At 43.2% G+C, this 18,874-nt stretch overlaps 1 protein-coding gene across 1 annotated transcript in view; it reads left to right on the top strand.

Annotated features, from left to right (window-relative positions):
• The window catches only part of LOC115321884 (parathyroid hormone/parathyroid hormone-related peptide receptor-like), an 88,822-nt gene that overhangs the window by 40,242 nt on the left and 29,706 nt on the right, over nucleotides 1-18,874 (top strand). Inside the window, exon 5 of the mRNA XM_040209880.1 lies at nucleotides 401-539. Coding sequence (XP_040065814.1) covers nucleotides 401-539 — 139 coding nt within the window. The remainder of the gene's footprint in view (nucleotides 1-400; nucleotides 540-18,874) is intronic.

Genomic DNA, 18,874 nt, shown 5'->3' on the forward strand with positions numbered 1-18,874 from the left:
TGAGACGGTGTTGTGCTTGTCTCTTTTTTGGCTCCTAGTCTCTGGGTGTTTCTACAATGACTCAGACTTAGACATTAAAAAGCTGAACACAAAATAATAAAAACGTCATTAAAATTATTTTAGCATATCTTAGTACCGAACATAAAGGAAAAAAAGCTTTCCATGCTTTCCTATACGGCACGAAGTTCAGTTTACCTGCAAGTGTATGTAACAAAAATAAAGAAGGTTATAGCTATTTAATAGCGATAGCCATAAATGCCAGAGGCAATCGTCTCCAGAGTTGTGTGGAGGTGTAGGTATTGTTAAGTTATCATTATATCTTGCAGAAGTACTAAAGCTTTTTATCTGCTATTGGGCCAAATTCGCATTCCACGACTTTTACCTTGTTCCTGTGCTTCAGGAAACTGCGGTGCCCTCGGAATAGCCTGCACATGCACCTGTTCCTGTCTTTCATCTTGCGCGCCCTTGCAGTCTTGGTCAAGGACGCCATCTTTGTGGACGGCATTGGTCTCAGCCCCAACATGGACTTCAGCCAGGACGTAAGTACGAGCAGGACTCCCGCTGTGAACTTCAAACTCCGTCCCTTAACCTCATTTTGCGTTGTGTTCTCCTCGGGAATGGCTAACCTCATTTGGCGGGCTGTGGTCCACATTTATTTGCGAAAAAGGGAAGATAATACCCCAAACAGAGGAAACACAAACGCTCTTACACACGCTCATAATATTCTGATATATCTAACGCAGAAAATGTGGCAGCTAAGACTTATCCGTAACTCCGACAGGTCAAAAGAGTTGAGCACACAGAAAGTAAACCAATTTGAACGCGGCACTTTTTTTCCTCACTATAACGTGTCTTGAGTTTGGCACTAGTAAAGTTGTACATTGGTTTTTCCCAAGCTTGAATAGACACATTCTTCGGCCGCCATGTATGATACTATCGAATCGTGCGCCGCACACCAAATCGCGCTTGGTGTCAACAAACTTACCGCATAACTAAATAAAAAAAAAGGTTTCGCTCTTTTTTGCAGTCACAGTGTTGGGGCCACTGTACTTTGCATAAACTTAGTTCGATGGATCCAAGATAAAAACAAGAATTTCTTTGCCTATCATACCAGTCACATGCAAACTTCTCGTAAAAGCATGACCAGCCTTCAAGAAGAGCCGACGGTATCAAAAGCTGGAGGAACTTAGTTCCTTGTCCTAAAAACGACGTGACCGTTGTTGACAAGAGAGTATCTGGACTCTGAATGCCCGGTATATTCCTCTGTCTGGAAGACGACTGCTCTCAAGTCGGATGAGAGCTACGCAGACTTGCTAGAGTAAGGATTCACCGTGTACAAGAATGGTTCCGACTCGAGATGGGAAAAATATTACTGTATCTTAATCCTACGAATAACGTCGGGAGGCATGTTGCGTTCCGCGTGTTTTGAATTGCGCTGACTTGGGCGCTGCCAGGAGTGAGGCGCTACCCTCGCATTTGGCGTCTCACCTTTTTGCCGGTTTTCACGATCACGTGACACATTAAGCCTACCCATTGAATCAGATCAGGTGTCTAAGTCACTTGAAGTCGCCCAGTAAATAGTTGCGTCAAAACGCACCGAGAAGGCTGGGAGTGTGGCACAATTTCTTGAATATCTGCAGGTTATAGTTTATTCGCGTATAATCCATCATGTTACTTCACAATTATGTATATTCATCGCGTTTCTCTAGCTTGTATTATAACGCAACTATTTAGGTGCGGATGATGTCAATGTTATATTATAGTTGAGCTAACTCTTCAGCTGATAGCGGAATTGCTGACCTCGGCTTAATGTGAATCAGCATCACGTGATCGAGCACCAGTCTGGGACACAACCTCAAGCAGTCGTAGAACTCACGTTGATCGCAATCTTTAAAAAAAAGTGCTGTTCCTTTCCTTTGTACTCAATTACGTTATAACCCGGGCTGAGAACCGATTCGGAGCGCGAAGCGTGTTCAGTGCACGGGGCCCAAATTGCTATGGCTACAAATTTGTGCCGGTTATACAAGCGCGCTCGAGTTTGTCGAAGGATCGCCGCCAGCGCTGAGGCAGAGTGCTCGGTAAACAGAGCTGAGTGCTTTCCACTTCGGCCAATTCCTTCGCTCGCCCCGTCCACGATGTATTTCGAATTAACGTGCGAGGGACTTTAAGGTGAGAAGCTGTCTAGGCCCGAGAAAGGCGGCGAAGGAGCTGTCATAACGCTATCGAGAAGTGTCCTTTCACCTGTCATATTCGCCTGCCAACCTCTGTATTTTCCGCGCCGCCTGCTGGAACTATCGCGGAATAAATGCCGTAGAAGACACCGATAAGAGGAAATTAACTTTCAGTAAGAGCTAGTCAAGTTCACTATCATACTGTTAAAAGTACAATTATATTTATTTTGTAAAAATAATATCCCTGCCACGTGGCAAAGGTAATGCCATTTCTATCGAATGAGAGCATGTGATCAACGAATAAAGTACACGTAGCAGAGCGCTTTGAAAACTACAGAAAACACAGAAAGAATAAAACACGTCAGGGACGAATACAGACACGCACAGTTCTTTCAATGAGCAAGGAACATTTATGAGGTGCCCATGAGGCTACTACGACCGTGAACTTCAAAAAATTGAACGAAAGAAAACGGAAAGAAAACGAAAATTAAACGAAAATAAAGAAAACTAAAATCCTCGAAATTTAAAATAGAACCAAATTGCTCACAAATTTTGAAATACCAAAGTAAAATGATAGGACAATAATGAAAATTAGCCCCTGAAAAAGGGGGAAAGGAAGAAGAAGAAAAGGAAGGAAATTAACCCTTGAAAAAAGGGAAAATGAAGAAGAAAACAAAGAAAAAGAAGGCAAAATGAATAATTAATCAAAAAAAGCTTTTACGATACTTCTGGCGTCGAGGAACTCCAGCTCTCTTCACGATAACGCCAGAGGAGGCTCAGAAACATTGTTCGCGGCGTATCTGATCTTAAACACCTCAAATATTTCGGGCACACACTTTGAACACACCAATGTGCTTGATTCACACAGAGATAAGTGTGGGCGCGAAATAATCGCTGCACAATCTTCACGGGTGCCTCACGCGAGACCGCCGCCAGAGCTTTTATCCGTTCTTGAGTTCAAAAAAACGTAACCATGCAGATATCCGGAGCGTGACTTGCGTGGGTCACTGTATTCGAGATTATTTTGTGAACACCTTCTAAAGGAAGGTCCGTGATCAGTCAAGTGTAGCATTCGCCTTACTTTTTGCACGTTCAATCACTGAACCCCTCTTTTTTTTTGTCAAGCACGTAAACAGAACTGTCTTCACAACTAAGTTCCGCTTTTCTCTTCTCGGAACACACAATTACGTCTTCGTCCATGTCCCTCCGAATCAGTGAAATAATAACTACCGCACATTGCTGCTTCTCTTGTACTATAAACACCTGGGCAGGGCTGCTTTTTTCCGCTCACCAATAAGATCTGTCCCGTCCGGCTCGTATGCCTAGCTTTACGACAGACAGCGAAATGCGAAATTTTACATCAGTTTAATCTACATTGATAGGGGTGTGTTTGAAGAACGAGCTAGAAATGCTCGTGTCGATGAAACGTGCTTTGGCGTAAAACAAACAAAGTGGAAATGACAAAGCGCGTCAATTGTTTTTCGCCGTTTGGAGCTTTCGGCGTTTGTCGTTTCGGCCTCTTGATTTCTCGGTATTGGGTCACTCCGTGTCAAACGTCCCGGACGTTGCGCTCGACCCCTTCCGATTTCTAAAAAAAAAATGCATGGCCTTCTGCCGCAATGCCCGTAATCACGCTCTGAAATTTTTTGTCGAAAAACCTTTTTCGATGACGTGAGCGCGGTTTTAACTTTTAAAAACAGCGTGAAACAAGGCATCACTCAATAATTGATGAAAAATCAGCTTTTTAGTGAAACATCTAGCAATATCTTTTTTTCTTAAATTTGCACGGCTTTGGACTTAAAATGTGGTTGCGCTTGTGAAGTTTTCTTTAATTTTTTTTTAACTGAACATTTTTTGAAAATGTTAACATTTTGTTATGTTAATAAAAAATATCTAATTGCTCCCGAGACTTAATAGAACTTTGTACCAGCTTCTCTGCAGGTATATAATCTAAAAAAAAAAGGTTAAAACCGTCAAATAAATATCTCGCACTAAAAACAAAATCCTAAATTTGCAAAAACGCGCGTTTTGACGCATAAACAGCCGTTTAATTCACCCTGAGGTGATCCAAGTAAAAACACAAAATATGGTGGGTTTGGAAGAACAATCTATATTCTCTTGATTCTAAACGTTTATTCAAAGTAATTTTTGTTTAGAGCGAGAAAATAATTTTTGAAGTTGAACTCTCGCACCACAACCCGGCGTCGCTTCTTAACGCCTCTTCGCCGCACACCCCAGCCTTTCGCTGGGGTCTGCCAGATGCACTTTGTTCGTTCGGCAACAAACACTCCCAATTGTATTTGATTTGATTGGCGTTGAGTCAATGGGAAGCCTGTTCTACGCATCTTGCACTTTTTAGCGTGAGGGTAGGTGCGGCCATAATGGGCCTTACCCGAGCATTATCTGGACGATTCTTTAAATAGAGTGCCATCACCAGAATATAATGTTTTTCTCGCTTCTACGTACGAGTTTTGTTTATTTTTGCAGAGCTTTTCTTAGAACGCAGACCTTAGGCGCCCGTTTCCACGTTTCGCGGCGTCGCTGTTGGCATTGGAGTCAAATTCAGCGTCGCCGTCGCCGTCGCAGTCTGGCTAATTTTAGCGGGAAATTTAACTGCAGTTGAGGTCACGTGACGTCAATTTGCCCCCTAAATCTAGCGGAGAAACTGAATTCGTTCATGGGTGGTGTAAAACAAAGTTATGTGATTTCATTTTCCCCACTAAATTTAACGGAGAAACTGAATTGGTATTAATGTCACATGACGCCAAATTCCCAGCTAAATTTAGTTAGGACACTTAACCCGCTGAATTTAGAGGGGAAATTTTCGCTAAATTTAGAGGAAAATTTGGCGTGGAAATTTAAAGGGAGAAGCAGAGGAGGAGGAGGAGGGGAGGAGGAGAAAAGGGGGGCACGGAGGAGGAGGAGGGCATACCCTTCCCTCCTCCTCCTCAAGAGCGTTGCTCTGATTTCGCATTACAGAGATTTGTAAACGTCTTTCACTTTAGAGCGCAGCTCTTAGGCGCCTGTTTTCGGGTTGAGCGGCGTCGGCGTAACCGCGCGCTTTGCATTATAGGAACGTTTCCCCGCTTAAGTTAGCGAGGATATTTTCCAGCTAAATTTGGCGGGGAAATTGACGTCGCGTGATCTTAACACCAGTTCAGTTTCCGTGTTAAATCTGGCGGCGAAAATGACGTCACGACTTCTTTTCACGTCACCCATGAAGAAATTCAGCGGCAGGAGAAGAAGAGGAGGAAAGGAGGAGAAAGAAGAGAGGAGGATAAACAGGGAAAGAGGTGGAGAAGAGGAAGAGGGGACGGTACCGAGGAGAAGGAGGGGAATACCCTTCCCTCCGTACCCTCCCCTCCTCCTCCTCAAGAGCTGCGCTCTAGTTTCGCGTTACAAAGATTTGTGAACGTCTCATTTTTTATCTCTGCTTTTTTCTTCATGCTCTTTTTGTCGTCTCCGATGCGTTGGCACTTATTGGCGTGAGGCGGGCCATGCGGAACCGCACTTCCGAATGTCCCACAGCCGTGCTTTCCCCGCTGGGACATCAATGCCGTGGAACGTCCGCGGCTTCCCGCGATCGTGGCAATCATCTTACCCGCACACTTCAGTGGGTAAGATGATTGCCCACTGAGGATGCTTTGCGGTGTTTACGCCAGTCCAGCTTCCCAACATACATATATCGCTGACGGAGTGTCAAGTCTTCGGGATTCTAGCGTGTTACACGTCCTTGCTGGTTGCCCCTGCAAGCTCACTAGCCATGGAAATCTCACTGCGACACTTCAGCTCAAGTGTCGTTGTCTATGGCTAGGCGGAAAAGTATTCGCCAAAGTCGTTATTCGCAACATCTCTTACCTCAAGACGGAAAAATGTCTGTGACGTCATTGTACAACGGTGACGATCGCAGAACGTTTGGAACATACCGGTTCTAAAATGTGAACTGAAGATGGGCGTATCACAGCGTGAGACGCCGAGAAGTTTCAGTGAAAACAAGGCTTGCGTTTAAAATTATACGGGGCTTCATGTATAGTTTTAAACGATTAGTTTCCGCACGAACACGAAATGCACCCAGCGGCGGAGGTACGAACCCATACTCGTTGTCACCTGAAGAAAAAAACAGGTTTTTTGCAGTGAAGTAGTTCATCTAATATTTTGTTGTCGCAGAAATAAGCGATTTTGCTGATATTTGAGACGGGTACGTATTGATAAGATAACATACACTTAATCTAAAGTGCATCGACATCTATCTTAATTTTATACATTAAGAACTACAATAGTAATGCCGAGTTTTGTTCCTATCTCAAATGCTCTACGCAAGACACTGTATTTCAATTACTTTTGGTAGATATAATTGCAGCGGAAGATAAAGGAAGAATTAGAAATATAAAAAAGGCATACACCCCCCACGCTCATGTGTATCTCTTCTCTCTCACTAATCCTTCTTTTATGCTCAACTGACACTATATATACCAATGAACCAACTTGAACAAATTCAAGCCGTGACTACTTTTGGTAGTAATTTGGTATTTGATACTTTATTTTATCACATTTCTCAATGTCTTGTAGTAAATATATAACTTACTTTTTTTTTTCGTTTAAAAAATAATTGTTGCAGGAATAATTTACCGGAATAGGAATCGGCACATCTCAGCTCAAACGTAAACCGACTGCAAACTTAAAGTTGAAACGATGAACACAAAAGAGGAACTAAGCGAGAACCAAAACTGCAGAATTAAAATTCAAACATAGAACCAAACAGAAGAAAAAAAAGAATCAAACACCGAAAAAAAATATTTTGTAGACTTTTTTTGTGTGTGTGTTTTACGCATTACTGCAACAATGCCCTTTTCTTTCAACAGTCTGACACTCACGGGAACAATCTGTGGAGAACGGTGATAATTCCACTATGACTCATGAGAACCAAGTTTACAACAAAGCAGAAAACAAGCTACGAGCAGGATCGGCTCTTCAATACAAACAATGAGTTCTTCCAAAGCTCTCTACCCTTCGGAAGGTACTTTTACAGCTTTGTATCGGGGAAAAATACAAAAGAAGGACAACTGCTTTTATGTGTCCGTTTGTGCCTCTTTTTTTTTCGGTTTTCTGTCATGCCATGCAGCGCATCGGTAAACATCACGAGGGAGACGCGGCCAGGGCTTTGTTATTAACTCGTTTTATGTGGGTATACAAGATTTATTTAACGTGAACTCCGGATATAATGACTAGGGTGCTATGTAAAACGATCCGTTCAAAATGCGCATTATAAAACCAGTACAAAATGGAATTTTCCGCGTCTTAAAAAATACTGATGGAACGTCCATTAATTATCTTGTAAGCTGGACCAGAGATACTACTCTTTGTACTGGAACTTCATAGAATAACACTGCGTTTTTCGTTTCCTACTGTTGATTGCAAATAAATAAATCTGGTGTCACTGAAGTCGATACAGATTGCGCAGCGCGGAAATATCTTTCAAAGCAGTGGAACTACATGTCTAAGGTTTTGTGCTCTACTGTAGGTACTCTGCAGTAATTGTAACTTGAGGAGTACTTAAAATACATTATAAATCAGGTAATTAGTAACTCACCTTAAATATTTTCCTCCAGCATCATGTCCAACACTGGTACTATTGCTCCGGAGCCGGACATTTTGACTACGGTTCGGTGAAAGCGAGTATAGTATTTTGACACTTTCCGTGTCCTTCATAGCAGTTTTGAGGAATGGGCACCCTCATTTCATTCAAACTACATTCGGGGTAATTTTAGTCCTTCATAATAGCAATCACGTCAACTCCTACAAAATTACACTGGGCCCATTGCCACTTCTGGAATGGCTGAACCGTTAAATTCCATTCCTCTAATCCCTAAGCGTAGTAAATGATATTTGACCACTAAATTTTGTGGCGGGAAAAAAGAAACAGCACACATTTGACGTTATCAAACGTATAGACATCTGAAAAGATATGAAAATCTCGTCCCAAAGCGTTGATTCTGCGAAGCCAAGCGGCGGTCGCAAAACGGCCTCGGTGACACTTCGTGCTGCAGACGCCGATAGGGCAATGAAGCGTAAAAGGGGATTGTAGAGGTGGTCGCAATTTTGCGCGTCGCCAAGGCGTTTTCTTGTTCTTTGTTTTAAGACTTTGTTTACATATTCATGTACGTGCTGAAGTAATGAAGTGGAGATTCGGGCCAGTTGGTTCATTGCAAACGAAAAACAGCGCCCTCCGTCTGTGTCCTTGTGTTCTCTTCGGCGATGTTTTTCGTTTACTTGCTGAAGCTATAGTTTTTCCAACACGGGCGGGGTTGTGTCGTTCTCACGGCAGGTCAATGCACGCAAGTCTTCCCTAAACCTAAGGGCCGTTGCAACATGACACAAAAACCAGCACAGCCAGCAGAGCCCCTAAGTGCACTTATCAAGGGGCAGGCCGTTTCGTAAACTAGACGAAGTGCCGTGGTGATGGATCTCGGGCGCCGGACATGTCAGCGGAGACCGCGGATCATGTTCCATTGGTTGTGGAGGCTGGCTGTGGGGGGTCCCGAGCACGACAGAGGTTTTTGTGCAGACGTAGACGCAGCACTGGGTGAAATCCCCGGGGCGGTCTCCGTATTCTCGAAATACGGTGTGATCTTTCGTTGCGCGTGTGTTCGAAAGACGCAGATCTGTTGTGTCTGGTATGTCTTTGTCTATCTATATGTTTTGACGTACCTAATGCTCACACTCCGTGGTGGAGGGACAGTTTTCCCCGTGATGCACGTCCTGACGATTGTTGCTGGAATAATCGGAGTCTTAATTTTATCCAACCATAAACAAACCAGGGCTCGTGTCTCAATGTTTAGGCTCGACATAGTTTGAGTCAGCGAACAATGTTAGGAAGCTTTTGAAAAAAAAAACAGAAGACAGGAAAGACGCTCAAGTTCACAAATCAAAATATCTCCCAAAGAGAAGAAAGAAAATGACACAGAATATTCCGCGACTTGCCAATGGCTAGTGAACTTCGGAGCGCGAGGCGATAGCTTTAGACCCTCAACGCTTTAAGAAGGATCTTCCCTTTTCGTGATAAAGCCAGTGATGGCTGACTCACACAGCGCTCTCCCAAACCCTGTAAAACAAACGCCTCATAAATTTATCTGGTAAGTTGTTTCTTATATCTACTTATGGAGGCGTTTCTTATACAGGGTTTGCGGGAGCGCTGCGTGAGTCAGTTACTTTATCACAAAACGAATTATCCTTTTTAAAGCGTTAAAGGTCTAAAGCTATCGCCTCGCGCTCCGGAGTTCGCTAGCCATTAGCACGTGCCTGTATATTTTGTTTGATTTTCTTTCTTCTTATTGGAAGACATATTGAGTTGTGAGTTTCGGTGTCTTTCCTCTCTTCTGTTTTCTTCAACAGTTTCCTAATGTTTTTCGCTGATTTTAATCATATGTTGAACCCGTACCAACTAGCTCAGCTCACCACCCTTCTAAACTCAATGTTTAGGCTCTAGCCGTTGGACCTGTCCTTGGTCGATGACCTTTTGGCCTCCCGGCGAAGGTGGTTTTGCTCTCCGAGCGGTCGAAAGTACGTCGGAGCATGCACCCACAGGGGTTCAACCTAGACCCTGATTGGATGGGAAAGGTTTCGGCGCACTCTCATAACCCCCGACGTAACGGAAAGAGGTGAGAGGCACATTTAATTGACATCATCCCACCCTTACAAAAAATTTTAACCAATTTCTACAGAATTTCTAGACATAATTGTGGCTAGAGAGCATAGATTTCCCAGAGAGAATGTATCCACTTTTTAACCATTGTCTACAGATGCTGCTTCCTACAGTTTTTGTGCAGACTTTAGTGTACAAATAATGTGGCGACTCTGTACAGCAAACATACAGACATTCTAGGAACACTCCTGTTCCATTTCTAGCGCCAATTGGAGAGTTTCTAACGAATTGCTGTAGACAAGTGGCCACAGTTTCTATCATCTCACTGTGGAGAATATAGCAGTTTCTATCCATTTTCTGCCCACTTTCTACAGAGAAATCCCCTCAACTCCATCCGTTATCTACAGAAAATAGGCCAGTTTCTATTTTTGTGTAATGCTAGTTATCAGTTCTGAAGTGTACCGATGCATATGCTGCATGCAGAGAACTTGCTTCATTATACACTCAAAGACCAGACAAAACGTTCTTATTTTTCGTTTTATGTTTTATTCTCAGTTGTTGAGCAGTGTTTTGTTGTACTTCTACAGCTTGCTCAGCGTGCTTGATAGGCTGTGCTTGATCTTTGCTGCACCGACCTTGAAAAGTGCACAGATGTGGCCTGGAAAAATAGAGAGAGAGAGAGAGAGAGAGATGACAAGTTAGCATCTATTAAGATCTCTATTAAAATTATTATTAAGTTATTAAATGCATCTATTAAAAGTTGTGCAGCTCCCCACTACTCAACTGGGGAGCACATGCCCCATTCACAGGCTCACTTGCTCGATAATTAGGAAAAACGGGCATGATACGTTGGAAGCAAAAAGGGTGGGAGATCACGGATGGATAAATGATAAAGGCTGTAACCTTTGTAAGCTTGCGCCACAAATACAGCTAGCTGGCCCGGCCAAACTCTCCAATAAACGCCAAGCTACCAGCTTTTTCCTGCAGCTTTCATAGAAGCCTAGACTTTGCATGGTAATGAAAAAGTTAAGTGTCTTCAAATTGCTGCTCCATTAGCAAGTCTATTTTACACTAGGGACGTATACAGGGTGTTTTTTTTTTGTTTTTGTTTTTTAGTTACACCAAATATTCAAAAAGGGAACTTGAGATAGAGTAATTTGAGCCCTGGGGAAGTGTTAATGGCCATGGCGGCCTCTAGAAAATACGTGAAATTAGGTAATTAGCAAACTAACTAAAATGTTTTAATTAACTTTTGAATTTTTGACTTGAGGGCGCAAAAAGCACTTACAAATAGCGCTGTACAGTGCCTTTCGGGCCGATCGCTGTGGATTACACGTTGAACTCGTCGGAGATTCTTGGCACAGAGCTCGACACGGTTCAAACTCATCGGATAGTGACAAAACGTACATTGCGTAGCAAGAATACCTATCCCAAATGGTCAGGACTCAGAGGGGCCTCTCCTTGTCACTCACATGAAAGAGAAGGCGGTCCGTCGTGTCTTCGGTCCGTCGAACCGTCGAAGCTAGTGGGCAAATGCATGCCCACAACAAAGGAAGCTCACCGGCGTGTAGGCGCTGCCGAAAGAATATCCATGGTCTTGGCAATCCGCATGTTGAAGATAGCACTTGGCACTAAGACGAAATGCGCTGCTGGTGATTGGAACTCTAGAACTAGATTTACCACATTTACAACAGAAGCGAAATCCACAGCAGGCCCGCAGGCCGCATCACCCGCGAAGCTAGGTCCGGTCTTCGCAGGCGTTCCGGGTTTGTCAACGGCTAATGCGTCATCCGTCAAACCATGTGATCACGCTTCTGCCGTTATCCGCGCACAGAGAGAGGATTCAAGCGATAAAAGTATACGGTTCATTGGTCCGGCGAATACGCACCGTCTACTACGCCTTCAGCTTAGAGAGAGAGAAAAAAAGAAAGAAGTAGAAAGGAAGCAGCAAAGAACGGGGGTGCGCTTACAAAGGCTAATCTCCAGGGCCATCCCAACAATGAACACAACGGGAGGATTTGTCACTTGTACCCAAGGTTGATAATGCAGTGGATGTTATGCGTGGCCTTGGGCTTTTAGACAGGTTCCGTGCTCTGCCTTATCACCAGCTTCGAGACTGCAGTCACGTGACCCTAACCGGAGACACGATTGGCCTAAAACAAGCATAGCGTCTACCCTGCTGTCAATGCCGATTGAACAGGACAGCTCTTTGAAAGCCAGCTTTTGAATTTCTAAAGAAGCTGTCTAACCCAAGAGTGATTCTAAACGGGGCAAGTTTGAAGACACTATGTTTTACGTCGTATAACTCACATTATAATTTAGAATGAAGAACTAAGCGCGACTATTTTTTGCGCACGATGTCCACAAATAAATCAATAAATAAATATATATTATCAATGAATTTAAATATATTGGTACACTTTTAGGTTCGCGTTTTTAAACTTCAATTTTTTTTTTTTTACGAAAGAGTTACACATAAAAGACGCCACAGACAGCACATGGTCCGACTTTCAGCACACGATGAATAGCCGAAGCTCGCTGGCAGAAGGTTGCGATGCTGCGCTAACAATTTCGGAAGGATGCTGCGTAAGGTATACGCCGGGCGCAACTGCTTCGCGACCGTTCGAAGGGCAAAGGATTCGCGACCGACAAAGTAGCGTCTTCCAACTTCAGTGAGCTAACGGGGCTCGAGAGTCCCACGCTCACATTTCCGCAGAGTGAGCGCGGCCGGCCCCATGGTGGCGCAGTATGCCCTCGCGTCGTGATTGCTACGTCGTTGCTCTGCCTACACTGACGACATGTGCACTGGCAGTCGAAGCAGCCCTCTCGAGACCGAGACATCATTCGAGTCCAATAGACGACTTTATAGCGCGATAGACTCTCGTAAAACTGAGAGTAGAAGTCACTTCGGTTGGCGGCGTAAGCGGCGGCTTTGTTTGTTGACACCTGCGTCGACAATGACAAATAAGCAATGAAACCTTAAATATTAAAAATAAGGCACGCAGTGGTCGAGGCTGCAACATACAACATGCTCATTTACACAAATACCTGCTTCGCCGTTAGGCATTATGCAGGGGGGAACAAAAGAAAAACGCATTCAAAAACATTTTCAGTAACGCAATCGACAATCATCGAGTACTACATTTTCACTCGACCACGCTTCTCCGTAGTCTGTCATAAAAGACGTCATTACTGATAATAGCTATCAGTTCTTCCGGAAGGGCATTCTACTCCCGGGCGGTTTGAACAAAAAATGAATAGCAAAAACAGTCAGTACGATAACGATACTCTGCCGCAGTCTTAGAATGATTCCGCCTTGAAGATACATGGTGTGGTTCGAGAATGTAAAGACCCTTTTCAATGCCCGTTTCCCCGTGATATAGACTGTGAAAGAATTTTAACCGCAAACACTTTCTCCGAAGTCTAAGAAGGTGCCAACCCAGTCTATTCTTCATTTCTGTACAGCTCGAGTACGGACTATAATCGCCTGTGACAAACCTTAATGCCTGATTTTGAATTCGCTCTAACTTATTCGCGAGGTAACACTGAGGCGGGTCCCAGATAACACAGGCATACTCCGAAATTGGTCTGATAAAAGAAAAATATAATGTTTGTCTTACGCTACGAGATGTATTCTTAAATTCCTCCGAATAAAAAATAACATCTTACTTGCCTTTGCTACAATACTATCTATGTGGTCATTCCATTTTAGATTATTCGACAAATTAACTCCCAAATACCTGTGTTTATCTACTCTCTCAAGTTCATAGTTTTTTATCTTATATGTAGCCATGCTAACAATAGATCGAGTAAAACACATGTATTTGCACTTTTTTATATTCAAGCCCATTTCCCAATGATCGCACCAGCGTTCTAAAATACCTAAATCTTTTTGCATCATACAGACGTCTGCGTCATTTTCTATAACTCTGTATAACACAATCATTCGCAAATAGCTTGATGTTTGACTGTATCCCCTCGCAAATGTCGTTAGTAAATATAAGCAATAACAAAGGTCCCAGTACACTTCCCTGAGGCACCCCCGAGGTTACAAGTACAGGTGACGATTTTTCACCATTTAATACAACACATTGTTCTCGCTGAGATAAGTAAACAGCAACCCAATTTAGAATATTTTCATTAATTCCTATTAATGTAAGCTTATTGAATAACAAATGATGTGGCACCGTATCAAACGCCTTACAGAAACCCAAGAATATACAATCTACTCGTTTTTTGTTGTCAATGGCGTTTGAAAGTTAATGTGTAAACTCAGCTAGCTGAGTTACACACGAATAACCACGACGGAAACCATGTTGGGAAGGAGAGAACAATTTCTGGAACTTAAGAAGTTATATATTGAGCTATATAATATATGTACCAAGAGTTTGCACGCAACACATGTCAGAGACACGGGGCGGTAGTTTTCAACAAGATTTCTTGATCCTGACTAAAAAATTGGAGTTACGTTTGCTTTTTTCCAATCGTCGGGAATTATGCCAGTTGTTAGTGATTTGGTAAAAATTATATGTAGGTATCTTGCAATTTCCTCTTTACGATTGTGAAAAATTACCGGCGAGAGCTCATCTGGTCCATATGCCTTTGAAGTGTCTAGGTCTCCTAGAAGTGCTATATAATCCCGTCCATTCCTATTATCACTTCTGGCATAACAGATCTTGCTATTTTATCAGGCACAGAAGGAATATCTCCAAAAGCGCGGGGTGAAAAAACTGATTTAAAGTATGTGTTAAAAGATTCCGCTTTTTCAATATCACTGTTCACTAAGTTGCCATCCTTTAATAAACCAGGAATTGAAGTATCCTCTTTTTTATTTGCCTTAACGAATTTCCAGAATTCAGTAGGGTCCTTTCTTAATTTGTTTTCAAAAGACTCGTAGAAAATTAGTTTGCTTTCTTGGATATCTTTTTTTAAAATGTGCGGTTATCTCCTCAAGTTTTTGTTCTAAGATATCGGACGGATTTTTTCTATATTTTTTGTAAACCCGACTTTTATGTTTTATTTGTTTTCGAATTGTAGCATTTATCCATGGTTTATGTTTATTAGTTTCCCTAATAGTCCTGGATGGTATGTGAGAATCAGCGAGCACCTTAATTTTATGCTTAAAAGTTTCCCATAATTCTTTAACGTCGCACTTTTTACTGAGATTGGAAAAGTAAGGGAAATATTCCGAGAGCTCTAACGAAATACTTTCATAATTACCCTGTCCATACATCATTGCTTTGCGTGGAGGCTTTGACACCCTATTTATTTTATGCAATGGTAATTCACATATAACTGCACTGTGATCACTTATACCAGGAATTATGGAGGCATTTGAAATAATAGTAGGGTTATTCGTCAGTAACAAATCCAGAATAGAGCTTTTTTCTTGTCGGTGAGAGTACGAATTGGTTTAGAGCAAATGAAATAAAGAGATCATTAAAATATTTATACAAGGTGAAACTGTCATCACAAGTATATGCAGTGCCTGCCCAATTGATATTGGGAAGATTGAAGTCCCCTCCTACAATAATAGAACTATCAGAGGTAGTGGACAGTATTTGACCAAGTTCATCGTTATTATTTATTGTTGGAGGACGATAGTAAGTGCCTAATACAAGGGTGCCTCCTTTGGGGAAAGTGTACTCGGCACCAAACAGATTCAGTATCATTTGGCGGCACTTGAAGCTCACTGCTTGCCCACCGTGAGTCTATCAATAAAAACACCCCACCGCCATGCGCGTTGCGGCCATTACGATAGACTGCAAAGCCCTTAGGAAACACTTCGCTATTAAGCACTGAGTCATCGAGCCACGACTCAGTGCCCATGACTACGCATGGCCGTATTGCCTCTACTAAACAGAAAAACTCGCCTACTTTATTTTTAAGACTGCGGCAGTTTATCAAAAGAACCGTCGGGCGAGCATTTGAAGATATGGATACATTATCAGAAGTTGTATGAGCGAAAGGTCTATGTCATTCTTGTGTTCTTACATGTCTATTACCATGCACGAGGACCGCCTTCTTTTGTTCAGTATCCCAGATATACGCTTCTCCATTCACGATCAGCTTATCGTACGACAAAAAGACTTTGTTAACCTTGTTTAACCTTATTTCTTTTGAAAAATCCCATAACATGCGTCTTTTATCGCGAAGTGTTTTGCTAAAATCCTCTGAGACACTGTAGTTGGTATTTTAAAATTTGAACCCCGAGTGTGATATGCTTTCTTTTTCATTCCACGACACAAAGTTTACAATAATTGGCCTTTTTCCATTCGCTCTATATTAACCAATCCGATGTGCCCTTTGAATCGAAATGGGGTTGATGCCCATTTTATCATTACAGAGTTGTAGCACATGGTTCTTCGATTCTTCCCATGTATCATTGCTCTTCGTATCATCTATGCCGTAATACACCAGATTGCACCTTCGACTGCGGTTTTCAAGAGCATCAATCTGTGCTTGTAGATTTTCGGTCAATCCCTCAAAACCATCAACACGTTTTTCTAAGTGGTCATTGCTCTTAATCAAGGTGTCCAGTTTCTTTTCAAATTCTTCTTGCTTACTTTGAACACTGGAAAGTTGTGTCGTAACCCTGTTCATGCTAGCAGTTAGGCTCATAAGCATGGATTCCATATTTGCCATCTGTTCAGCCTTCGTAGGGGGGCCTGGATCCAATTCGACATCACCCACAGGTTTCCAATGTTTGATTGGAAACCTGTGTTATTGATGTATATATACTCTATGTGATTCTTTTTAAATGTTTATCAGGGCCGGATCTTGTGACAATAAAGTCCTGTTACTATGTAGTTCACTTCAAGCCTGTTGTAAAAGCGTTTCTTACTACACACGAAACCTACTTATGACTTATATCAACGATTTTGTCATGTTTTCAGTGTGTATGGTCTATCAAGTCAGGTCAGTAGAGAATCTATAGGAATATGGCGACGCAAAGTCTAACGACCGTTGGCGACAGACAGTTGGTAGGATTTCTGTTGACTGTGCTCTGTAGACTCCTGTTGACAGGAAATCTGTAGAAGCCTTGTAGAAAAATGGCGATAAGATAGGAAGTGGACAGGTATGTCAAAAAATCGTTAAGATGTCTACAGACTGGCTCACATTTTTTGGTAAGGGCACCTCACTCACTTTTTCACCCACCCTCATTTCACCATCGTCACTGCACCCCACCCCACCCCACTGTCCCATTTCCCTCACCGCTATGTAACCATCGTCACCCCAACTCACTCTCCTCTTCCCGAGCCTCCACACCAAGTGAGGTTACCAAGCCAGACGTAAAACTCAAATAAAATACGTTTGAAAAAAAAAAGAGAAGTTTACAAATCCTTGTAACGCGAAATTGGAGCGCAGCTCTTGAGGAGGAGCAGGGGAGGGTATGCACCTCCTCCTCCTACCACATTCTTCCTCATCCTCTCCCCTCCTCCTTAACTCACATACGTTCCTGTCATAGACAAGGGCGGCGCTGCATATCAGAACAACCTGAGCCAGTATGGCACTTTTGGCGCTGCGCGTGCCCGTGGAGTGAATGGTCGCGCATCTGGAAGAGACGGGCGGCGTGACTCTGTCCCTGCCGGGTAGCGTATGTCCGATGCTTTACTTACGTTTGCTCACGACAGCCGCTTTGTAGAAGGTCGCGGAGTCATGTATGTCATCTTATCCGTCTACAATGTTTCAGTTTTGGCTGCTTTACTAAAGGCACCACTTTCATTCTTGAAAGAGCACGAGCCTTTCAGACAATCAAACCGCCAGTCACTTTGAGTGTAATGAAGCTGTTTTAAGAGCAACTTTGACCGTGCTCTGGCGATGCTCCAGCAAGTCATAAGCATTAGCTGAAGATAGGCCCAGCTGACCTAATAACCGCGACAATTCCATTCCCAGATCATTTCGGGCAGGATGCATCCAATTTCATTCCCATTCCACTCACCCCAACCCTGCGGCTATTTCATTACGACCTTCTTCGGGGCACCGGCAGTGCGGCATGATTACGGAGTGACTCCAACTCAGGAAAGAGAACCACGAAGCGCTGCTGAGTAGCACGCGCTATCCTCCGAAATGCGATTAACATGACACGCCCAAGTGTATTAGGGGGCGCTCGCATACCTGTTCCACTTTATTCGCGACTCCAGCAAAACGGACGCCACCAAACGGGAAAACCGGGAACCAGCCGGTCCAGGTCGCTCCGCGCCCCTCCGCGTCTCTGGTGGCTTTCGCGGACACGTGTCGTCGGCGCGGTGGCGAAAAATGTAATTTGACGAAGGTCCGACAATTTCTTAACTTTGCCTGAGTGTTCATTAGTGTGGTGAAGCCTCAATAAATTATTTCCCTCCATCGCGTGTTTGAAAGCCCGTTTACTCCACAACACACGGTCGCGTGCTTTCGATTTCTTGGATGGGGAGGAATCACGGAAAAACGTTTTGATTTCTTGTCTGTCTCGAATAACATTCAAAGTGACGACTAGTTGGTAACTGATGAGTGGTTTCTTTATAAGAATGTAGAACAGTGGACTGAGGACGACAGACGAGGTGTTTCATTGGAGGGAACACCAATGTTGATGTCAAGTGAATGGGAATGTCCGATAGCTGCTTTTCTTGAGTTTGGTTGTGTTCGGTTAGCTTCAAGTTTGAGCCACCCACGTCGGTCGGTGTGTTGGCTATTCATCTTGGCTGCTTTTCGCCGAAAAAGCCTCTGGACCACACCGAAGGAGTTGGGCTGATTTCTTAAAGATTTGATTCGGGAAAACCTGCTCGCTGCAAATGATGAATGAGGAAAATTATCTGTTTTCTAAAGGTGGGGACGAGTCTCGCAACGTTAGAAGCTGTCACGGCATTTTGATTCATCGCGCCTCCATTATTTATATTATACCCTCGTTGAAGCCAGCAGCAATATACGTCTACATTGCTCAGGTTGACAGGCCACAAAAGAGTACTAATTTTTTCCGTTCAGGATTCGAAGCGAAGTTCAATGCAGAGAGGTTCTGCGTAAATCTCCGGTGAAGACTCTCTTCAGTTTGTCTCCGTACTGCCGGCTAGAACCACTTAGCTAA

Source organism: Ixodes scapularis, unplaced genomic scaffold (genome assembly GCF_016920785.2).
Source record: "Ixodes scapularis isolate PalLabHiFi unplaced genomic scaffold, ASM1692078v2 PGA_scaffold5__190_contigs__length_132052651, whole genome shotgun sequence".
Lineage (NCBI taxonomy): Eukaryota > Metazoa > Arthropoda > Arachnida > Ixodida > Ixodidae > Ixodes > Ixodes scapularis.